Source organism: Ambystoma mexicanum, chromosome 10 (assembly GCF_040938575.1).
Source record: "Ambystoma mexicanum isolate Mex_15411 chromosome 10, UKY_AmexF1_1, whole genome shotgun sequence".
Lineage (NCBI taxonomy): Eukaryota > Metazoa > Chordata > Amphibia > Caudata > Ambystomatidae > Ambystoma > Ambystoma mexicanum.
The window spans coordinates 625,406,540-625,431,409 of record NC_090932.1 but is presented as its reverse complement, the minus strand read 5'-3'; the positions used below and the strand labels follow the sequence as shown (position 1 = coordinate 625,431,409).

The 24,870-nt window shown below is 43.1% G+C and overlaps 1 protein-coding gene across 12 annotated transcripts in view; it reads right to left on the bottom strand.

The window, feature by feature from the left end:
* AGFG1 (ArfGAP with FG repeats 1) overlaps positions 1–24,870 on the bottom strand; it is a 1,171,945-nt gene that overhangs the window by 884,081 nt on the left and 262,994 nt on the right. For all 12 annotated transcript variants that reach the window (XM_069618220.1, XM_069618222.1, XM_069618215.1 and 9 more), the window contains exon 5: positions 3,622–3,790. In XM_069618220.1, the coding sequence (XP_069474321.1) occupies positions 3,622–3,790 (169 nt within the window). The remainder of the gene's footprint in view (positions 1–3,621; positions 3,791–24,870) is intronic.

Sequence of the window (24,870 nt, the reverse complement as noted above, 5' to 3'; positions counted from 1 at the left end):
TTAATGTTGGGGCCCTAGTACATACAAAGTCTGGTTTGTCTCCAATATAATTTTTCAAAACATCAATTGCTAAATCGGCAAGTGTTTTTTAAAGATTTTGTACATTGTTTGGTTATCTCTTGAGAATTGGATTCTCACCCTAGTCCCTCTATCCTCTTTGCGCAATCTAGCTTAAGAAGTTAATGACCTCTCTATTTACATGTTGCGCCCTTTTCTTACCATCATCAGTAATATCCATGGAATATCCTGTTTGCATAAATCTCTCCTCAATAAGTGATTTTTCATTATTGTAATCACACATTCTGCTACAGTTCCGTTCTGCATGTAAAAATTCACCTTTTGGAATGTTATCTATAACACTTGACTGCTGGTGGAGTGTAAGATTGAATTTAATTCTGTATCTTTCCTAAATGTCTGTGTGTGTAAATTACCACACTCAATATTAATATGTAAATCCAAAAAGGTAATATGTTCAGTGCTTTATTCCAAAGTCAGTTTAACGCCAAACATTGATATTAAGATATTCATTAAAGGCAGTAAGTTAGTCATCGGTACCTTTCCATATTAGCAAAATATCATCAATATATCTCATCCATGTACATGTGTAACAAGCACCCATCGGTTTATACAATACTTTATCAAATAGAAAAATATTATGATGCAAAGTAAAAGCAACAGTCTTTCAGCACTGTAACCGTTTCATGAGGGAAGCAGATTTGTTGTTATAAAAGTAATCAATTGTTGACACAGCTAATTGATGATATATAGACGTATATAACGCTGTGACATCCATTGTGGCCAGCATTAAATTTGCATTCCATTCAATACCCCTTAAAATCTCTAATATGTAAATAGTGTCCCTTACATATAATTGAAATTTCAAAACTTCAGGTCTGAGCAAAATATCTATACATTTAGACCTATTTTCAGTTATCCAGCCATTTCCACTCAATTGGTTGTACGTCAGGCAGCTCTGCATAAGTCTTATGCACTTGTGGGAGAAGTAAATGGTAGGGATACCTGGTGTCTCACATACCAAAAACCCTTTTCCTCGTCCGTAATCAATTGCACTCTATGCCATTTATCAATGAGTTCTTTATAACGATAAATGGTTTTGATAACAAATTCTAGATTCATTTTCTCACAGCAACCCAGTTGCCGTAAATGTTTTTCAGCCATTTTAATATAGTCTCTCCTATAAAGAATGACTACGTTGCCACTTTTATCGGCCTCTTTAATAATAAAATCATCACAGCTATGCAGCTTCTTGACTGCTGTTTTTTTCTCTACGGCTTAAATTGCCCAAATGGGATACCACTCTTTTTGTCTGAGTTTATTTAATTACCGCTTGATGGAATGTGTCCATCAAGCAATTGTGTTGAGTCAGTCGTACAAAATGTGACCTGGGCTTCAGATAAGTCTCAATCATTACGGTACTTTCAATCTACAAACCATCCAAGATTAATTCCTATATGGTTTCAGAATCGTCTGAAAGTGACATTGTCCAGTGTTCTGAACATTTTCAATCGTGAGAGTGGTTAGTTCTGGATGCTAACCCTTCTTTTTGCTTATATTAATGTGGTCACACTCCCTCGGTGCAAAGGACAGACCCTGATTCAAGACCCTCAGTTCGGTCTCATTGAGGATGCAATCCGACCAAATCAACTTCTTCCCTAATTTCTGTGGTATTCTGTCCTTTCTGGCTTCTGACCTGGTCAACACACCCACCTTGTTTCCTGCTTGACCTGTTACATCTTCAGCCCCCCGTTTGCCCCTTCAATGAGTCTTGTTGGTATAATATTTGTATGTAATGGATTTTGGAATCGTACCTGTTTGATTGGAGTGCAATTGCCTTTGCAATAATATCTTATTTGGTCTAAAAACCCCTTTTCAACATTAGGATTATTCTGATTGACAGCACGGTCTAGCTGTCCATCTCCATCACTTTCCCCATCCGAGCTGGCGGGTGACGAGCCTGGCTTACTGCTTATGGAAGAAACCCTAGTTTGTTCATATTTAGGTTGGAAGGTGTACACCCTGCCCAACCTATAGACCCTGTCATCATGACACCTTCCTACCTTTTCTTAATTTGACTTCCTCCTGGTGTTTCCTGACAATTTCATCAAGTTTCTTTAAATTCTTTTGTTTGGTAGTTTCTAAAGCCTCCATCCCCTTGATCTCCCTCTCTTCTATTTCCATATAACCCTCAACTCTTTTATGTTCCCTATCTGCATGTTCAATCAAAAGTTGAATCATCACTTTTGAACTATTATTGAGATTTGCTTCCCACTGATCAGTAATCCTTTGATGTATAAACCTATTACAGGTAAATCACTTTAATTCATCAATTTATGTCACTCTTTCAGATCAACTATGAGACAATCAATTAAAAAGAATAATGACTCAATTTCGGAAATGTTAGTTGCAATGGTCACTTATCAAATACATGAACAGATTTAAGGTACAGGACAGAACAAGGGTGGAAACCACTTAAAGCACAAGTGGAACCTTGAGGACCTGTAAAGGCACACTAGCTAGGTAAAATTGGTTAATTATTTATCCAATGTGGAGATATTGAGAGAAATATATGGATTTTAGCTAACATTATATCATAAGTAATTTGGAGTACCATAAGTGATGGAAGAGAGGCCAAGTACTGGTTGTAATTATAATCATAATTAGAATGTATGGATGAGTCGCCATTTAGCTTAATAATATAGTGTTGGAGGTTGCTATGACAGGGGTGCAGGCTTGGAACCCTAACTCAATTTAACCTAATGCATTGACTGATAGATTGGCCCCATTCTCTTCTCTGATATCTACTAGCTATGTGTTACTTTCTCCCTTTTCCTTTAGATAATTATCTTTAAATATCATGAAACATTCAGGGCAATGAGAGCTTGATATGTACCATTAGGTTTGACAAAAATGTACTGTTTATGTGAGGAATTTGGGTTTTGTAGAAAACCTACTAATGTGTGTGTTTAACTATATGAATTAAATTTGATATTACCTAGACAAAGCACATGTGGGTGAAACATTGGCATGTGCTGTCTAATTAGTTATTGTAGGACATGTAGGAAATAAATAACAGGATATGGTTAATATTATTGGTCTTAGTCATGTGAATTGATTCATTATGTTTAAACCACAGTACACAAGTGTCTGGACCTTCCTTTACTTCTGAAAAAGCATTACTTATTGTTCAGCTTGACACAAAATGAGCAACAGTGGTACTTTAAGAAACCTCAAACGATTATATGGACGATAAGAGAATCAGTTGAGCCAAAGTTATTTCAGACGAAAAAGAAAAAAAGATTAAGTAAAAAACCAGAGCCCTGGGAAACAGTTAGGATACCTTCTAAAGACATTTCCCTAATGATTATACCCTTCCAAGGATAATGAACAATTTAGAAACTTCTAGGTAAATGTGAAAGTGTTGCTAAGGATATAATACCCAATTTGTACTTATAAACGCAATAGCACAACAGATACTTCACAAGAGTGAAATTAAAAGCAAAAAAGCACATTGAACCACCTCCCAACCCCATAAGGAAACATTGCAATTATGACAACATTGTTTGGCATCAAATAAGATTACAATTATTGAACAATTCATACCTGCATGACTGTTGAAATGTGCAAAATTTGCAAAATTCGTTGAAACAGTCGACTGAGGAGCAGGCGCAGGAGCTGCAAAGATGTCTGTGCCAAGGTCACTAAGGAGGTCAAACTGTTTCTTTTCATGTTTAGACTGTGGTTGTCCATGAGAACGATTTGCAACAGGAGACTAAAAGTGATATGTAAATTTATCACACAGAAGAAAAAAAAACTAATTTTTTAGAGTGTACTTGAAACTGTCCAGAATTATGGCAAAGGTCATCAATGCAGATTTTCCATTTTAACATTTAGAAAGGTTATGATTGTATAAGAGACAAACAGGCAATGCTCTCATTCTTTGCCGATCTGAGCAGAGCATCCCACTTCAACCTACATTTCCCATGATACCTGCAGGAAACTCTTTAGTTGATTAAACCATTAACGTGCAACATCTATTATCACCAATCGTTCCTCTCAAGTACCTAGGCTTTACTTTAAGCTTCCTTTTTATTTCAGTAAACCATTAACATATGACATCCACTATCCAATCCTTCCTCTCAAGTACCTGATCTTCCATTTTCATGGATTTTAGGTGCAAATTGATGTATTGAACTTATACAACTTGTTTCCACTGGAAGGACTCTTGGCACTGCCACAAAAATGCTGGGGGGAGGTGGCATGGAGAATTCCAAGTAAGTTTCAGTGGAACAGGACACAAAACATGCAAGGTTCAGAATACAGGTGCCTACATCCTTACTTTTACTATTAACTGAGAAAACATTATGAATAAGGGGAAGGCATGCTCTGTCCCTGGCCCCCATGTCTGAAGCGTATGCAGCAGCTACTTGGAGTCTGAATGTCAGATGAAAAATCTCTTCTCTTGAGCATTTAATTGCTAGGCAAACTGGTCGCCTGAACACCATAAAGCCAGGAATAGGTTGAAAACATTTGTATCTAGCTGGCAATCACTGGAATCTTGACATACACTACAACATTCGCTAAAGCAGGCAAGTATTGTACCTTAACAGATATTCTTATCTATGCAACAGCACCAGAAGTTCTTGACTAATTCAGATAAGATCTTGAAATGTTTGCCTAGTTGATCTATCACACACCAGTGATGTTGTCGATCCAGACAAGTGCAGAGCTTGACTCAGTCTGCCACCAAGGATTAAATCCTAATGTATGGTGTCAGAAGCTGTACATAATTGATTTGTACTGCCAGCTCCTCCACAGACCACTTACACCCTTCAACACCTCACCATATGGGGCTCCATCGCCTGACACCCAATCCTGGAATGAGACAGGGTATCTGAAAATTGCTCTCCCATTCCAAAGCTCCATCAGGTCAAGCCATCACCATATTGCCATCCAAGTGTTATGTAAAATTGGAAGTAATTGGTCAGTCTCCAATGCAAAGGCTGGATCTTCTTCAAACTCCACAGAGCCTGTAACGATGCAGCCCTGGACAGATAGCTTAAATTGCGGTTGCAAAGATCGCTATAAGCGATGGGAGGTATCTGATGAAAATGCAATCTCCTTCCAGCAAGGATCTGATTACTTTCCTTACTGTGCTCTTGCCCCTACGATTTGTAAAGAGTTATTTACTGCTTCCTAAAGCTAGGGCTGTGTGCAATAAATACCCAATAATAAAAATAATAACAGCTTACATCTTCTGGCAGAGAAGACTTAGCCATTTGATTTCCATGTCCTCCACCAACCACAGGAATTACATCCAATGACCTAGCTGGAGCACTTTCCTGTCGCAACTTATTAAAATGTGCAGGCTTAGCAAAAGAGCTCTTGCTTTGAAAACTTCCTCGACCAGCGCCTCATTGGCCAGACACATGAAAATGGTGATTCAGTAGATAACTATCCACAAACTCTGCTCTCATGAAAATCAACCACTATTAGCTAGAGCAGTTTGGAGAAGCAACAAGTAATGGACAAGGACCAGAAAGGGAGATTTGTGTAGAGAGGTATCGAAGTTAGGATTTTCCTATGTGGCTGAGAAATCAAAACCATCATATAAGCACCTTTGGTCTGGCCTGCCCAGCTAGTACCATTCACTCAAGACAAGAGATTGTGCAGGAAGCTCTACCATCCTCAGGTGTTGGCTCACTATCATGAGCAAAATGGTTTATTCAAATAAAAAAGAAATCCATCAACATACATAGCAGCAATGCACAAGGCATTCATCAGTACAATTAAAAGCAATAAACAAAGTTAAAAGCTTTACAATCAACAATTTTCAAGCATCGTTCTCACTCTACAGGCCCCTCTTAAGAAATGACAATGCCCAGACAACATATCACGAATTAGCTGTCAGAAGGAAATACAGAGCTGGTTGAAATTGCAGAAAAGGTCTTAAAACTGGTAAAACCGTCCTAGCCCTGATATACAGGACAACAAAAAAAGAAGTGCAAAAGGTCTTACGGTCCCGAATTACACAGCGGACAACTAGAAACCCAGACAGGGATTAGCAGTGTCCGCGTTCAGACCCAAACAGTCAAAACAGTCTATGGTAATCAATCAACAAACAGTCTGATGATTTGTGACTCAAACTTAAATACAGAGTCAACCTGGCTGAGAATAGCAGGTTTTCTGTTAGCATTAATTAGCAGTTCTCCCTCTGTTCTGTGAAGTAGGTTCTGAATTTTACATTATAAAAATTACACTAGTCATTGGACAACTAAGTGCACGGTGCAAAAAGTGCGGGCAAATTCATTTTGGTCAGATTTGATTTAATGTAGTCCAACAATAGAATCCCCATGAAGCCTTCTTTCTTTACAATTTCCCTAATTATAAAGTGTGTGATAGACTACCTTGGATTAGCCCAGATATGTAACCAATGGGAAAACGGGGCCAGACACAAATCATCCTCCACAAAACAAACTCCCAACTTTGCATCAACTGCAAAGTTGGTTGCTGAACTGGGAAGACCTAGTAATTTCTTAAAGAACATAGTCTGAGCAACTTGTAGTTCCAAGATATTTGCATAGCTCCATAGATGACAGGCACCTTTGTTTGTGCAGAGTAAACTTGGAGAATCAGATGCAAAGGCTGGCCCTGGCACATTAACATGAATCGAGAAACCCCCCCCCCCCCCCAATCCCCGTGACTGGTTGGAAAAGGCATGCCTGTCCCCTCACATAGCATTTTACACATCTTCATAATTCCGTTTCCCTCTGCACATTCCATAACTGCAGATTTTAGGACGTTCATTTTTAAGTCCTATTAGTCATGAACTGAGTATAAGCTGATCGCTTTTGCAGTATCTTGGTAGTGCGGGTAATTAAAATGGTATCATCCGCGTATGTTAAAACAGGGAAGGCCCTATTGCCTTATCTTGGATAATCTGTCCAAGTCTCTACAAGTTTCTTCTCCAAACCATTGATAAAGAGTAAACCAGACTGGGGCCAGGACACATCCCTGTCGCACTCCTAGAGATACGTCAAAGAATGGTGTAGTCTGGCCCCTCTCACCATATCTCTCACACACCCTGTTCATGTGAACAGATTGCAATACACAACAAATAACGTGCAGTCCATAGACCTGAGCCACTTCCATTGTTTACCGCCATCGACTATCGAAAGCGGTAGATACATGGGCTCCTTTTTAATGTACATTGAGTGTGCCACCAGTAGATATAAATTCAGTGCTTGTCTGCAGTACCCATTCCAGGTCAAAAGCCCAGCTGGGTATCAGTGAGTGTCGAGTTTCTTACAGTCCAATCCTCCAACCCTGCCATCACTATCCTTTAAAATATTGTGAAGGAGATAACCAATAAAGAAATGGGCCTATGAGAAAAGGGCTCACCCGATTTACCTTTTTGAGAATAGGAAAGATAATAGCATCTTTCCACGTGGCGGGTAACACAGTGGACTTCAAAACTGCATTGAAGCAAACTTAACAGTGGGGACCACACAAACGAAATCTTGTAAAAGGTCAGCAGGACTGCATCTGGGCCCGACGCTCGGTTATGTGCTTTCTTGGAGATCACAAAAAATAACTTTCTCCTCAAAATTGAAAGCACACTATGTGTGATGGCACACCTAATGGGCTTTCAATTTTAATTGTATATTGCGTTATTTTTAATCATTATGAGTTAGACAACCATTTTCTTACAAACTTCTAATAGTTTGTTTCTCCACATCCACAGTGCTATATATCCCTGGGGTCCCGAAGAAGGCAGCATACCTCCATATCTGCCGAAAGGTCATACCCAACATCGGGCACCACCAGCACATTCTTGGTGCCTGGTGTCACCTACTGGGACGTAGACCTGTGATGTGTCCTTGGGTCTCGAACAAATTAAGTTCCAGCCTTGAATATCTGGATACCCTTACAAGTCCCTTAGTCTCTAGATCAGGACTTGAATGGGGTGTTTTTCTTTCTCCCTTCCATGCTTTTCTATGGTAGGGGTCAATCCAGATAGCAATAATAAAAGTGTAATTTACTTTCATGTATGTAATCAATGTGGGAAATCCGTCCCTTTTATTCTTATGTTCAAATTATTTGTTTTGTGTTTACAAGAGAAGAACCTTGTACATTTTTCTAATTCTTTATCTGCTTTACTAATGTACTGTACGAGTTATTGAATACTCCCATTCAATGGACGATTAATTTGTCCAAAATATAAAATATATATTATTAATTATATGCTATATTAATTTGTTTTAACCTAGCCCACAACTGCTTCCAGCTTAATTCCTTTTGTGGTTAAATAACAAACCATTATTAGGTTTTTGAATGGTCCAGTTGGGGACAACCCTCCTTGTTTGGACTTCCTGTGCTCATTAGTTCCAAACAGCCTTTGAGTTTCCCCTTTTGGTATTTTTTCTCACTTTTTCTCTGCCGCCATAACAGTCGGCAGCACTGCAAGCCTCTTTGAGACCATGAGGCTTCCAGATAACATCAAGACTGCAGACATCAGCGGGGGTAAACCCAACTGGGCCTTGTTTGAATTTATGTGGGCACGCACAAAAACGTAGATTTGCTGAACCATCCCCTAAATTACCACATGGGCACCTCTACAGTTTTTTTTCAGTTTTGGACTGGTTCATAGAAGGTCTATGCTGCTTTTGTCATCACAGCAGTCCAGTGGGGCTATTTAAGTCTGGGTGCAGTAGATTTTCAATCATGACCGATGCCATTTGCAACATTGCAGTTCCTCGTCTGTCCATCTCACCCGCAACGTGATTGGCCATCCCTTGTGCCTTAAACCCACCAAAGGAGCCATCAGGCTGAGCTGGCCCCCAACAAAGGCCCACCACTAAGGCCCCTGTCTAGCCCTGTTTAGAGCAGAGGGAGCACCTCTCCATGCAGCTACTCTGCATCAATCCCAAAGGATTCATAAAAACTCCCCCCCCACATGCTTTGACCACCAACAAAATCTCGACTACGATTGCACTGGTAAGCAATTATGGATCTCATTGGTCCACCAACCTTCCTTGGACACTGACTGCTCATATTGCTACCTGCCTAATCTGTAACCTCTAATCTCTGCACCAAAACTATGCATCATGAAGTGATTTACAGATTGCTTCTCTACTGCTCTCCTAATGTCCTGCTTCAGAGGGAATAAAGAAAACCAATATATACACAACTATTCTATTCTCTGGTGTGCTTCAACTGTGCATTAACTATTCTGTACTGCTTTTGAATGCTTTCTAGCTAAAATCCAACGTAGCTGTGCTTACCAATTTGTTAATCATCTGTAAATCTGGGCATTTCCAGCATGCTCACTGATTTCAGTCTGCTTGGCTGCCTGGTGTGATTCTATTGTTGCACAGTGCTTCTGACCCTCTCCCCTGCTATCCTCTGCTCACCCACCCTCTTGCCTCTGCCCCCATGGTGCTCTCAGTTTCCCCTATCTGTTCTAACTGCTTTTTCTCCTGTCCTCCCCCTCTCACAAAGTCTGGAAGACTATCGCCAACATTCTCTTTGCTGTTCCTTCTTCTAACCTATGGACCCCACATATGGTCTCTCCTTTCTCCTCCTCACCCATTACTGGCAGCACCAGATGGGAAGTGCTCTTGGCTCACTTTGCATCTTCCAAATGCACCCTTAATGTTCATCATAATGGTACTATCACGGCTTAGGGCTCTCAGCCCAACCTCCTCCTTCTTAAGAGTCTTCCTTCTCTCCAACATCCCCCACCCCTATGCCACCCCCCCTCGCAAATCCTTTAAAGGGAGCAACCAGCTTCACTTGGGAAGTAGCAAATATAAAAAAGATATATATATATATATAGATATATATATATTTTTTTTTTTTTACATGGCCACGGCAGTGGCCGTGTAGTTATGGTTAAGTTGATAATCCCATAGGAAGAGCACTTTTTGGGCGACGCTCCCCCAGGACGAATCCTCACCAAACATTGAAAAAAAGGTATATGGCCCACATTGAATATTTTTGCAAAGTTTAGTGAGGCTTGGTCCAGGGGGGGCAAAGTTATAGGGGGGTCCCAAAATTTCTATTTTTCCCATAGACTGAATGGGGAAAAAAAACTTTGCTCATGCCTACAGCCCAAACCACTGGACGGATTTTCACCAAATATGCGGCAAGAGCAGCGGCTTGGTCCCAAAAGCATGCTTTTGTAAATTTTGTGCAAATACGTCCAGTAGTTTCTTTAAAAAATGACCAAAAAGTAGGTCACAAAAAATTTGTGATATCTATGTCCGGTCAGCGGACACACTTCCCTGTTCGCTCCGCGAAGAGGACACCGATTGGTTAACCGGCTTGCGTCATGTCCGCGGACATGCAACGTGTTCGCTAATTGGATGGTGAAGAGAGTGAAGTGCGTCAGATTTTTGGAAACGCCCGCCATCTTGGATTCAGACATCTGCCGGTGTCCACGAACATCACGGTAAAAACACATTGAAAAACACAACATTGCACTTGTCAAACTTATCAAATAATCTCTGGGGAGGTGAGGGGTGATGAGGACGGGATGGGATATGGCTGCAAGAAGCAAAAAAAAAAACGGGTGTTTTTTTGCCACAAAAGTCCGCTAACAGTTCGGATGTTCGCAAACAGTCCTGAAAAGTTTGCGGACACCTCAGCATTACAGGGTTGGTGAAATGCAGTTCTTGAATGGCTTATAACTTTGACGCCACTTAATAGAACTGCTGGGAATTTTGTATGTATATTTCTGATCTTATTCTGAATGAGTTTACAAAGTCTGGTGGGATTCTGTCATGAGGGGGCAAAATTAGAGGGGGTCCCAAAATAATGTAAAGGCTTAGAAATGAGGTGCCATTTGACAAATCTACACTTCATTTGGCAAACTGATAATAGATCTAGATATAAATGTTTTTGCCAAGTTTGGTGGGATTCTGTCAAGACGGAGCAAAATTATAGGGGGGTGCCAAAATAATGTAAAGGCTTATAAATGAGGTGCCATTTGACAAATCTACACAAAGGTTTGCTAAAAGATTATAGATCTAGATATAAATGTTTTCATAAAGTCTGAATGGATTTTGTCAAGTGGGGGCTAGGTTATATGATTGTATATGCATACACTTGAAAAAATAAAACATGGGTGGATTTCCAGCAAACTTGCATAAGGAGCATTGGCAAGGACCTAGAAGCATGGTTTTGGAAATGTGCCAGTGTTCTAATTTTTGACACGTGTCATAATGTAGCTACAAAAATAGGGGTATACCTTTAGTAACTGAGGGTTAGCCTGTGGCCATGGGCAGTGGCCAGATCGTCTGGGTCATGGAATAAGGTCATGATCCGGACAATCTGGCCACTGGCCATGACCACAAGGGACAAAACAAAGGATTAAAGTGGCCATGTCCACCTGGGACTGGCTTTGTGGTAAAGTTATTCGAAATTAGGATAGATTTGAAAGGGAAGAAAAATGTGCTTGTGGTAGGTCATAGGGTTCTCTTTTTGCCTTCTGCAGGCTGCCATGGAAAGCGAAGAGGGGCCCTGTATGGAACCCCCAACCTTCCCTTTCCATGGTGGCCATCTTGGAAAAGGATTTTCCTTCCTACACCGGGACGCCACCCGGGTACTAAAAACTACTCTTTTTTAGTACCCGGGTTCCCACTATGGGAACCTAGGCTGCTAATGGCCTTCATCCCCCATTTCAGCGGCTTGAATGGGGGGATAATGGTCCAGAGACCTTGTTATCCACCCTTGCTTCGCTTGGGCTGATAACTTGGGCTGCTGGGCCGGTATCCACTGTTCCAGTCCCTGGAACGGGGGATGAATGCAACAATATTTCATTAGCATAACACAAAATGCAAATTAAAATGTTGGAAAATCTTATTGAGTCTATGTACTTTACTGAGAAATATAAAGTAGATGGAGTCTATACGTTTTTCTAGTTCTATTTTTTAACTGTGAAAGGTGGTTCCTAAAGGAACATTTATTTTGTTTTTGGATGCATTTCTTTTTGGCAGGAGAGCTTAGAACGAAAGGTGGGGAGGGAAATGAGGGAAGAGACACCAAACACTAATATGGGGGGGCAGGTGGACAGGGGAAAATGTTGCGAGTGTGTTATTTCTAAGGTAGGGGGCAGTGTTTCTCATGCTCCTTGATTACAGCAGTGGTGGTGTCTCTTGGGGAGGAGGGATGGCATTAGCTGATTCTATTTTAAGATAAATAGCAGTTTTGCTAAAAGTACATACTGTGTACTAGATTGTTAATGGATAAGTAGGAATAGGTGTTGACGTTGTGCAAGGGAAATTTTGAAGTTGAAAGTTCCTAGATCAGTAGAAAATGCAGTTCCGAATTGTCTGCGAAGCACAGATCTTATTGTGAAGTGCGTACGGGTTCTCAAACACGTCATCATGCCGCGCACCAGCATATGGGCATGTGGCACTCTCCGGAAGGTCTGCAATGAAGTTAGATGTTCGTAGACATTATGGTAAGTTGCGCTACTAAAAACCTATGAAATTCAGTGAAAAAAACATTGTGAAAGGGACGTTTTGGTTCCAAGTAAAACCGAAACCCCCTGAAATTTGCCAGTTATGGTAAGCTAAGAACCATAACTCGCGCCACCACCGTGCACTGCTAAGACTAACACCCAGGACATCAAAGATGACATCACAAATTTCATTGATGACATCACTGATGACATCACATGTCTGGCTCACTCTTTTTTTCCTTTACTGATATATCTAGGCCAGTAACAGTCCGGAACTAAAACTTCACTATACTATAGTACAAAGTACTATATTTGTAGACATACTTCAAATATGTTCTTACAGTAATTCACTAAGGGGCCACTCAAAGCATATGAAACATACAAAGGGGAACACACAGACTTGGAAGACAGCAATGCTTTCTATGTATGAAGATGATTATTAAGGTTATCAACACTGTCTTATAGTTCTGTTTTTTTTTATTACTGTACTTTCCCCAGATATGCTCATATTTGCACACATTGCACTTACACTACTTTCCTTAAGGTCTAGTCACAATATGCGATAGTTATACATAGGGAAGTAGTAGCCTTGAAGCAGAGCAATCATTTCTGTGCATGAAGATAATCAGTTAGGTTATGAAGATTGTCGGGTAATACTGCTGTTTTTTTGTTTACTTCACTTTCCCTGTATATACTCTATTTGTACGTGTTGTTGTCCTTTTGTGTTTTGTGTGCATTAATGCAATAATGTAGTAAGTGGGTTTGATTAGGTACTTATTAAATGTTTCACAGTATGCAAGACTCTAATAACAAAGCATTTATAATTTTAGTATTTAACATGGCAAGATTATTAATATTGCATCTCCATCATGTCTGCTGCACGCTATGTCTATGTTACTACATGTGTACCTTAGTATATTGGAAAAAACTTCATAATACAATGCTATTTGTATGAATGCATTACTTAATGCACTACGTACCTCATGATATTTATTCCAATGATCCTTGACACTTTTTTATTAACATTACAATAAGAATCCCTTGTACAGACTTTTCACGAAAGGTAAATGCACATGTGATGTCATCAGTGATGTCATCTTTGATGAGTTAGTCTTAGCAGTACACGGTGGTGGCACGAGTTATGGTTGCTTAGCTTACCATAACTGGCGAATTTCTGTTTTTTTTTTCAGTTTTACTTGGAACCATAACGTCCCTTTAACGTTTTTTTCAGTGAAAATATATCTATCTATTTATATCTCCTCGCTCCGCTATCAAACACTGCTCTGACATCTGTCACCTCCTTGAGGACCTTGACGTCCATGCTCTCACTGAGACGTGGTTCAAGGCCAGCTCTGTCACTGCTTTTGACACTCTTCTTCCTGAGAGCTATAAGATCCTGTCCAAGCCCACGCGCTCCTGGCCTGGTGGAGTAGCTTTGATCTTCCCTGGTTGGGTTACTAACTCAATTATTGTCACTTAAACCTACTCATCATTTAAAAGCCTAGTCTGCAGGTCGCACCAACATTCTCTCTTACTCTCGCTACCATCTACAGACCTCCTACGGACTGTCCTCCCTCTTCCTCTCAGAATGGACCGACCTGTCTTCCTCTCTTCTTGCCTCATCCCCCAAACGTATCTTCCTTGGGGATTTCAACATCCCGCTCGACTGTCCTGATGTGGGCACTGTTCTCTTCCACAACCTCTGCAACACTCTTTACCTCACTATCCTTCCCTCTGGCCCAACCCACTCTGCTAGACACATCTTGGATGCTCTCATCGCAACAGACATCCCGCTCTCCGACCCCCACCCTCCCCATTATCCCTCTCTCCTGGTCTGATCACACACTCCTCTCTTCCCACCTTGACCTACCCTGTCTCCTGATGCCTACTCCTGCACTGCTAGTCTCCTTCTCGGTCATTCAACCGATTAAGCGTGTATCAGGTCACTGCATTTGCCTGTTCCTTCATCCCTCCTCCGCCTCCTTCGTAAGACACTGCTTCTTACTCTGTTCTAGCTAACCTCGATCTCTAACACCCTGGACATCCTTGCCCCCATTATGAGGACTTGGCCGCTTTGAAACAAAAGTGCAGAGCAGAAGTGGCAGGCATCTAGCTCATCCTCTCACAACTGGCCTGCCGCCTACTCCAAAGGCAATACCGTCTCTCCATCTGCTCCAAGAAGAGGGCTCACGTCCAAGCCAGCACCTCTGGAGCCACCAATAAGACGGCAGGACTCTTTAAAATCTGCAAGTAACTTGCCAATCCTACCGCAGTCTCCTCCTCCCTACCAGGCCCTCAGCTCTGCACTGGCTGTACACTTTTCCTCCAAAGCTTTTTACATCCTGTCCTCTCTCATCTGCTCCCAATTCCCCCTCCCTTGGACCCATCCCCCACAAACTCCTTTTTCTCTCCCATTGCAGCAGATGAGATCTCTGGAGTTGTCAGCTCTATGAAAGTCTCCTCTAAACGGGTGCTCCCCTGCTCCTCCAGAACCATCATGGACATGATCGCCTCTCTCGCTCCAGCCTTGGATGACCTCTGGAACCACTCTCCTAAAAAAGCCACCTGATTACCCTTCTTGTCCGGCTAACTATCGCCCTATCTCAATCGGCCCTTTTTTAGGGCAAACCTGTGGAGAAGCTTGTAATTCCCCAACTGACCCTCCACAACAAAATGGTCGACTGCCTCTATGACCACCAGAGGCAGGGAAACCGCTCTCCTGAGCACCCGTGAAGACCTACTATCTAACCTGGCCTCAAACACGTCCTATGTACTGATCCCCCTCAATCTTTCTTCTGCTTTTGACACAGTCAACCACTTCATCTTCATAAACCGTCTCCATGATACTCTAGGTATCACGGACTGGGCAGTGGCATGGCTGAACTCCCCCCCTCTCGAAACATACCTTCCTAAATGCAAATTCCCTTGTGCAAGGCCTGTGTCTCTCCTCCACCTCTCTCTACTTGTGGCGTCCCTCAGGACTCTATCCTTTCGCCATGGCTCTTCAACATCTCTCTGGCCCACCTGATCTCCACTCATTTCCAGTGTTACGCGGATGACACAAAGTTCTCTTTCAAATGCCTTCCCCTGCCCCCTTATGCCAGACTGCTATTCAGGAATAGTGCTCTGCCAATGATCTCTGCCTTAATGCCAGTAAAACAGATCCTTCTCATTAGGATGCCAGTTCCTAGTCTCCCCCCCTCCATGGCAATACTTCCTGGGTCCTCTCCCCTGACCCACTTGGGAGGCAAAAAAAAATTCCTTCCCTCCCTCCCTCCCTCCCTCCCTCTAATCCAGAATAGGGCTGCAAGACTTATCCCTTGCTTCAAGACCCTTTGCAACATCCACAAGGCTGTCTTTGGCCTGGGACCACTTCACATCCAGCTTTCCCTCCCTATATACTGCACGGCTAGAGCCCTTCAGTCTTCTGGTTCCAAGCAGAGAGTGGGAGGTAGATCCCTTTCCTTGGCTGGCTCCTTCCTCTGGAACAGCCTCTCCCCACCCCCTCAGACCTGAGCCAGATCCTCTTAAGTTCCAGAAACTTCTCAAGACTTTCCTTTTCTCCTCTTCCTTCCCTCTCCCCTCCCGGGCTAACGCTCCATCTGCCGCTGCGACTGGGGCCTGGTCACTTCAGAATCATACAGGGGCCAGACCCCCCAGCATCCTTGCCAGCACTTGTCCTCTGGCTCCCTTTCTCAGACTAGCCCAACTTGGTCTTCCCTGTCCACCGCACTCATCCTCCCTTCACCCCCTCTAGCCCTGGCACTTGCCGCCTTGGCCCCCACAGTACTTGCCCACCCCCACCCTTTCGGGGGGGGCCCCACTCCTGCACTTCTGCCTCTAACCCCACCCTGCACTTACCACCTGGTCTTGCACTTGAACGGTAGGATTGTCACAAGGCCAATATTACCGTTTTTGTAGTTCTACTTTATGATTCCCATGTCTCCTCCCCCTCCATCTTGTCTTGTGGTGCATGGAAACATGTGTATAGCGCCATACAACTGTCCAATATGCGCTCTCCCCAGCATCCACAAACTCTGTGCTAAATGTGCTAAACAGAGAGAGCATCACCCGCTGCCGCTGACACTCCCGCAGGAAGCACAGCCTGGCTTCCCTTGCTGCCCTGGAGCTACCGCTTCAATCCAATATAGCCACCGTCATCAGAGACCGGCTAGACCCGAGCTGCTCCAGCCCAGACCCTCCCAGGCCACTCCTGATTGGCCCAAATACCAACTATTCCAGCCTGTGATCCAAGCCGGCAGGCAAAGCCAGACCCCTCCGAAGGCCTAGTCTGAAGGCACAGTATGCCTGACGGGGCATGTTTGGCCACACATCCAAGCCCACGGACTCAGCTTTCGGCCAAGCACCCACCCCCTAGCTCCCTCCCTGGAAACCTCTACATCCGCTGCTGATTGCCAAAAGAACCCTTGTGCTACCTTCCACCCCTTGGAAATGCACTACCACCCTGCTTCCTGAGCACAGCACGTCCCACATCAAGGATTAGGGTAAGCCCACTTTGCCGGTTACAAGCTGCAAAGGATCTACAAGATAAATATCAATACCTGCTAAATGCTCACTCTCCCAGACACCCTCTACCTTCTTACCCCCCATGCCCCATCTTCCGCACCAAGCAGACAGGACCTCTATGCTCATTGCGCTGCGCTTCACTTCATAACAGTAACTACTTCAGCACACCAGTCCACATCACAACCATGCCCACTGGCACACAGATTTCCATGCCTAATCCCCACCCGCTCCCCATCCCCTTTCATTCCTCTCCACCACCTGCCTATCCACTCCCCAATCTATCCCATCCTTTACCCTATCCCACCTCATTCCTGCGACAGCCCCACACCACTCCCAGTTCATGCAAAACACATATCCTGCCAATCCTGCTCCCTATAAGGATCACAAAGAATGGCCCACCTCCACTCCCAAACAAAAGCCCTATATTTCAACAGACACTCTGCCATCTCCTGATCACAGGCAAAAGCAGACGGCAGACACTCTCCTCTCGCATCCTACCCCTCCCCCCCTACACCTAGGGCTGTGCACTCCACAGCTCCCCAGCCCACACAAGAGCAACACGAGCAACACGAGCAACACAAGCAACACGAGCAACACGAGCTTGCCAAAGCCTGAGAGCATTACGCAGCTCAAGAGTGCCCTGATCAACACGCGTGCTCCCGGGCTCCCATCGTACACACAGGCATAACCTCATCACGAAGTACCACCTTGATATCCTAGTAATCACTGAGTCCTGGCTCCACAGCGCAGCAGGGCCATCCCTATCGCTGGGCATCCCTCTGGACTATTCTATTTTCAGAGCAGATTGACCTACCAAACTAGGACGTGGTGAAGAACACAATGCCAAATCTTTATTACCCATCAGAGAGATCTCCACCCCACCTCAGCACGGTTATGAAATGCTACATTCCAAATGATCACTCAACCCACAAACTACCAGCAATTTGCTGCTCATCTACCGACAACCCAACTCACAGAGCTGGATATCCGTCAGTTAACTAACTTGATTTTGCTGCCAGGCCATCAAAGTGCATCCTAACAAAATACAACAGTTCCTTCAATTTAACAATATATAATGTTCAAGGAAAAGAGGGCCTACTAAACACTATGAGGCACGTAGTGTAAACCACTTTTTTTAATTTTCATGAAACTATTCTAGATCCCTTGGTTTAAAGGATAGTTCGGGGGCTTTTTTTTTATTGTCCCTACGGTTCGGCCATGTGTTTTTAAGCATAAATCGGTAGATCGTAGAAAACTTTCCTATGGACCTTACCCGACTTTTCGTCCATTAACGCACTCGAAATCAGCCGCCATTTTCTGATAATCCTATCATTTCCCCGCATCGACCTGGCTCACCTGCTTTTGCGGCACTAAATCAAATCCCCCGCCCCTGAAACAGACTTTATCAAAACATTCATATTCCCCGCCTCTATCCGTGACGTGACTGTGCTGCGTAGGCAAACGCGCCCAGGCGTCTTCTACGCGACTCCACACAGAACCCGGAAACCAACACAGATCAGCTCACAACACAGCGCGCCACAATTCGGAATATGAAACTGTACTTTTAAATCAAACCGCAAGATTGTAAATTTGGTAAAGTACATTTATTGGACATCAAATGTTTAGAGAATATTCAGCGATTTGCATTTTTCTTTGCTCTCGATCCAAAATAGTTTGTCTTGAGGCAAGCGATGTTCGTGTGCAGTACACAGGGTATTGGTTTACGATAAAATAAGCTCTTCGGTCGCACTGATAATCGCATGGCTGTTCCAACAACGAGGCACTAGGCCACCACAACGGTCTGTATGTTGCATCTAGCCGTTAGTACCGCGTAAGGGCATACTTGTACTTGGCGATCGTCCCATAAAATGGTCAGGGTGGTAACGTTGTTCACGCGGAGAAGCAACTGGCGGTTGTAGAAGCCATCCGCCGGTGTCTGGTACTCGTGCCACATACAATAATGAAGGATGTACCTGTTTTAAAAACATAAAAAATGAAATTAGTCTCACCATCAGATCTTTATTAAAATTATTCATTTTATATATTAGGTCGGGAAATTATTTCATAGCTAGGACAGTGCAACTGGGTATTATACGTCAAGGGGGGGCTGTAGGATACTGAGACAGTCCCCCAGTGCAGGGGTTGACAGGGAGGCAGTGCAGGTGGAGAGTGGAAGGGCCCAGGACCGAGGTCGCAGACAGTGGACCAGTTGTAGCAGGGGAGAGGGAGAGAGAAAGCAGAAGCAAAGAGGAAGGTTTTGAGGTGCTTCCGTAAAAGGAGATGGTTCTCCTCAAGATAGTGCGCGGTACAAAACAATATGCCACATAGAACGAACAAGTACAACTTAACCCGTCTTTAAAGCTACTGTATAGTAATTAAATTGCGGTATAAACTCATCTAAAGAGTTACTTACATTATATTTGCATTTTCCATTGTGTCTGTGCGTAGGGCAGCCCCAAAATACCACTCCTCCTATGCCGACGTTATTTCTTCTAATGAACGAACATTAAATGGCTTTCGTTTCTGAAATTATATTCATTATCGTTTCTTACTTTATTGCCCCACACCCCCAAAAAGAAGTCTTTCGGGATGGTCCCGGCCTGTCAAGGTCAAATAACAATAGAACCTTATACTGAGTCGTGGGCCATTCCGGCACCCGAGCAAAAAATCAAAGCAGCTGACCTTCACTTTGAACGAGCACACATTCCTAGTTAGTTACTTTCAGTGTAAGGCCATCTCACAGGACTTGAAATTTACACTCCATCTTTGCATTTTGTCTGCGTGCATTTGCAGCCCCAGAGAACCATAAATACGGAGACATTCTATATTTTTTGAAAAATGATTTATATTACTGTTTGGTTTAATTTAATGCGCAAATGAACAAGGTTGGATAGACACATTGCATGTACATTGAGCAATCACTTTTATTTACACATTACATAGATACACATTCAATGGGCCTGCAACATGAGGAGACTCCAGAGCAAAGTCACAGGTGACACCCGGGTGGTTCGCACAACTGCACGGTGAAGGGAGGGGCAACGGTGGAGAGACACATTGCATGTACACTGAGCAATCACGTTTATTTACACAATACATAGTTACACATATTCAATGGGCCTGCAACCTGAGGAGACTCCAGAGCAAAGTCACAGGTGACACCCGGGTGGTTCGCACAACTGCACGGTGAAGGGAGGGGCAACGGTGGAGAGACACATTGCATGTACACTGAGCAATCACTTTTATTTACACATTACATAGATACACATATTCAATGGGCCTGCGACATGAGGAGACTCGAGAGAACAGAATCAAATTACAATCATTTAAACCGTGATGTGTATTTCTCAATGAGCTCTTCTTTAGGCGGACATGGAACAGAGGCAATGTTGGGTGGCAATGCAGTTGTCCCCTGCACAGGTTCGTTCACAACTCCATGTATGTGCCTATCTAGGACATCAACAATAAGTCTCTCAAACTCATATTGCATATCCTGAAACACTGGTTTGATCACCCATTGTTTACTTCTTTTAGTGAAGGCCTTATTGTAGCGAAGCGTCCCTAAAGTTCCGGTCGTCCTACTTTGTTGACGGCCAACATTATGGTTATGTGCCAAGACCGCTAGAAGAGTCCGATTTATCATGCCCTCCATGCCAAAATGCAATCGTTTTGGCCTGTACTTTAGGCACATATTGTGGAACACCTCCAAATCTCCTGTGTGGCAGAATTCCGCGAGTCCCCTCAAATCTCTTGTTATAGTTTTATCAAATACAATCTTTTCAATGGCTTTGTGAGTGGGTGATGAAGGAATCAACCACTTCTTCTTCCGTGCCTCCTCTGTGGACAAATGGCCATGTTCACAATTGTGGAAATGTTGGTTTGTGTTCCAGCGGTGAACGTTGCTACAGTGTAGCATTACTGACCGCCATTTTTCCAGTAGAATTTCCAACGACCCTCCACATGTTTTTGAGCTCCACCAAAGATGGTTGCTGATTGACTTGCACCACTGTGAAATACCTTGCATATCTTTTTTTTTTACCTGCAGCCGACATTTTTTTATTGATTGTTTTTGCAAGATGCCAAACGTCAAATTGGTGATTTATATTTTTGTACTCTTCTCTCATTGTCTTGGCAATTGAAACGTGTCTGTCCGTGGCTATCAGGTCGATCACCATTCCACGCGATTGTAGTTCTTGCAATGATGCTACAAAGCCAACTTTCTCCATGGCCACTGAGGATGTACTTTGTGACACCTGCACGACCACCGAACTCACAATTTTCTTACTTTCCATGTCCTGAAAGTGGTAGGTGCAGTACTTGGCTGAAAATCCTGGGCTGTCGCACTGTCCATCACCGGCTAGCCTGAACCGTTTGCCCGCGAATGTACTATCAATAGACATTTTTTCCATTCTCCAAGCTTCGCTAATGGCTGGAAATAGATAATCGGTTTGGTATTTGTAGAACTGAGTTTTCGCAATGAAATGGATTCCCACAAACTGAAAGAAAGACTAACTTTTTAAAACTTGAACCACTAAAAAAGTGCAGCCGCTGCACAAAGTAGATTGCCTGCTGGCAGTTGCCCCAGCATGGGTTGTGCAGACCATGAGAAAGGATGATATTTTGTACAGGTGGCATGTATTTTAAGGTTAGTGCCTCGAATTGCACGAGTCACATTAATCAATGGCTCCCCACATACTTCCCCACCAACCGAATGCCCACATTTCATCCGAATAATAATATCAATCAAACAACTATCGAATACAATGAATTTGGCCTCTTTCCTTATACTGTCACTCTGCATCCCAGCTGGTTCGGCCTGTAACGTTGAGGACATGTCACTCACATGAAAGGTAGAATCTCTGATATCATCTTCCGCTATGTTCAGTGATATTGATGGTGTTTCATTGTCGTCCACTTCATTCTCTTCCATTGCAACATCTGTTCCTTCTCTGGCGATGGGTGAATAAAACAATTTCTTCAACTTTCTCGCGGTCTTAGTTTTTGCGGGTGTGGATTCTGTGAATTGATCTCCGACTGCATCCGAACTACCAGGAGGACATTCACTATCAATGGCTGGATGTGGTATAGCTCTGTTGTCAATCACTTCATATTCTTCCCATTAGCACGATGCATCTCCAGTCTCAAGTCCCTGCCAAAAGGTTTGACAAGCAACATCTCTCGTTCGCTTCACTGTCTGTGTAGATCTAGTTCGTACACCCACTCGCAACTAGAGGACAGATTGGAAAAGGGATGTTCAGTTTAAACACAACTTACAGTATTGAACTATTAACAGTGAAAAACAACATAATATAGTGACCAGGACACTAACCTTCTTTTGCTTTCTTTTCTTTGAAACTTTCTTGCCTCGAACTTTAACATCAGGACGCTGTTGCTCCGACTCGTGTGTGCATGTCTCCACTTCCTCTTGCGCTGCAACGACTATATTTTCATGATAAGCACATCCATCACGCACTGACGCTCCATCGACTCCCTGAAACATAAAACTTTCATTAGTATGTATAATAATATCGAAAACACAAAATGTACTTGGGGACCAATACCCACGTACATCTCAATAGCAAAACACGAATGAACGCTTTGTGTAGAACATTCAAACGACAATTATTCACGCATTGTTGATCTAGTTAGATGGAACTGTCAAGATCCATACCTCAGGCTCCTCATAGACTTCCATTGATGATATTATTGAAGATGATGCTTCAGTAACTCCCTGAAACACAGTAATTGCATTAGTATGGTTTTCTATTTTGTTAAAAAGAACATAAACTTTGTGCAGGCGTCAACGGCTCATCTAAATAGACCTGCACAAATGATCAGTTGTCTAAAATAAATAATGGATATGTATATATGATTCGATTTGCTCGATCGTTGGAAGTGTCACCACCCAGAGATCTGCATCAACTAGTAGGGGTGATGTTCTGGTAGAAGAAGCTCCGTCATCTCCCTGAACTTGCGTTAATAAAGAAGTATAGCGGATGTAATCACGTCATATGATTTCGCTCGATCGAACTGTCAGTATCCATACCTCGAAATGCATAAGAACATCAAGGGACGATGTAACTGCGGTGCACACTTCTGCAAGCTGTTGCGCCGACCCGTAACTGCATGCTCCCCCTTCTTCTTGGACTAATGCTCCATCGACTCCCTGAAACATAGGACTTTCATTAGTAATGAACACAATATTGAAAAAAGAAGACACATAGGAGGGCGACGACAGAAGGACATATCAATGGCTAAAAACGAAAGAAACATTGTGTGTAACAATCACGCTACAAGAATGCAAGATCTGATGATCTCCATCGATGGAACGGTCCGGAAACGTACCTCGAGCATCTGAGTGACATCAACGGTTGTCGTCAATACGTTGGACTCCTCAGCATCTCCCTGAAAGACAGTACTTGCATTATTTTGGATAACAATAATTATAACTGAAAACAAAGACTAGAGGACGAGTACAAGGGTGTACCATTAGGTAAAATAATTACACGATCAATTAAAACTATTGATTTACATGCCTAAAAGAAGTCAGTGGCAGAATAGCCAAGTAAGATTACCCGATAGGCGCTTGAAGTGGCTGATGACTGCAATAACGACACGGATGGAGAATCTTCCGCCTTCATATTGAGTGGATACATAAATGGGGAAATTATTGTTAGCTAATGCTACACACTACCGCAAGGCCGAGAGATAAATACGTAAACTTGACTCACCAGTGGAGGGATGTGGACGAATAGAGTGGGAATAGCGGTTGAGAGCAATTTTCGCCTCGCTCGCGGTGTGTTCTTCTTTATTAGCATTGATGTGGAGTACATGTCTGTGCTAAAGTGCCTGCTGCAGATGCGGTATCGATCACCCCTCTTGTCCGCAAAGACTTCTAGGACTCTACTTTCAAGCTCAGACGGTGGATATCCGCAATATCGGACCCATTCTCTTATCTGATCTATTGTCTTAGGGAAAACTTGCATTATAGTACCTTCAGATTTATTATGGGTCTTCGAAGGGCAACCGCCAATGGAACAGGCAGGCATTGCGGAAAGTTCTGAAAAGTAAAGATCAACAATTCTCTATGAATACCAATGTGTTAAAAAATTAAATGACACATAAAAGGTTCAATGCAAGGTTCGTTTTGGTTCTTGGAACTATACACGTTATTCACATGCGGATAAGTATTTGAATAACTTTAAAAAAATAGAAAGATAATTTGACTAGACTCAGAACATGTGACTAGTTCCTTGCATGTACTATCTTGAACGAAAAGAAATTGGACGCAAAATGATTATGGTACATGGCCTTACCTTGACGAACAAACAGTTAGATGCAGGGATCAGAGTAGTTTGTCGTAGAACAGGGAGCAGTTCACAGGTTGCAAACTGACGAGTTTCCTCGAAGTGGTCACGGAAGTTCACAGAGATGAAGAGCAGATAACCAGCACCTTCATGGGTTGACTAGCAAAGCGCAAAGAAGTTCTCATTAGAAATATGAAGTGGGTTATAAAGAATTCGAAACAGGGGTGTGTTTGTGAATGAATGACGTGTATATGTCGTGGCATCATGCGGTTTGCAGGGGGCTGCCCAGCGTGAGGGGGGATGCTTGGCAGGAGACACGGGGTCTGGAGGTAGACATGGGAACAACAACCCATGCTCTATAGACCACTTTGAAGTGTACATGGTCTTTGGCACCTCTTGGCCTTTATCGCTCCCTGACAGCTCCACTTGGCAGCACAAGTACCCCGGTGCAAACTGCCTTTGATAGGGCGGGGGGTGGATTGGGGCGGTGGTCGTGCAGACAAGACACAGGAAGACTAGTGAATGGAGACACACTTATGTGGATTGCAGGGG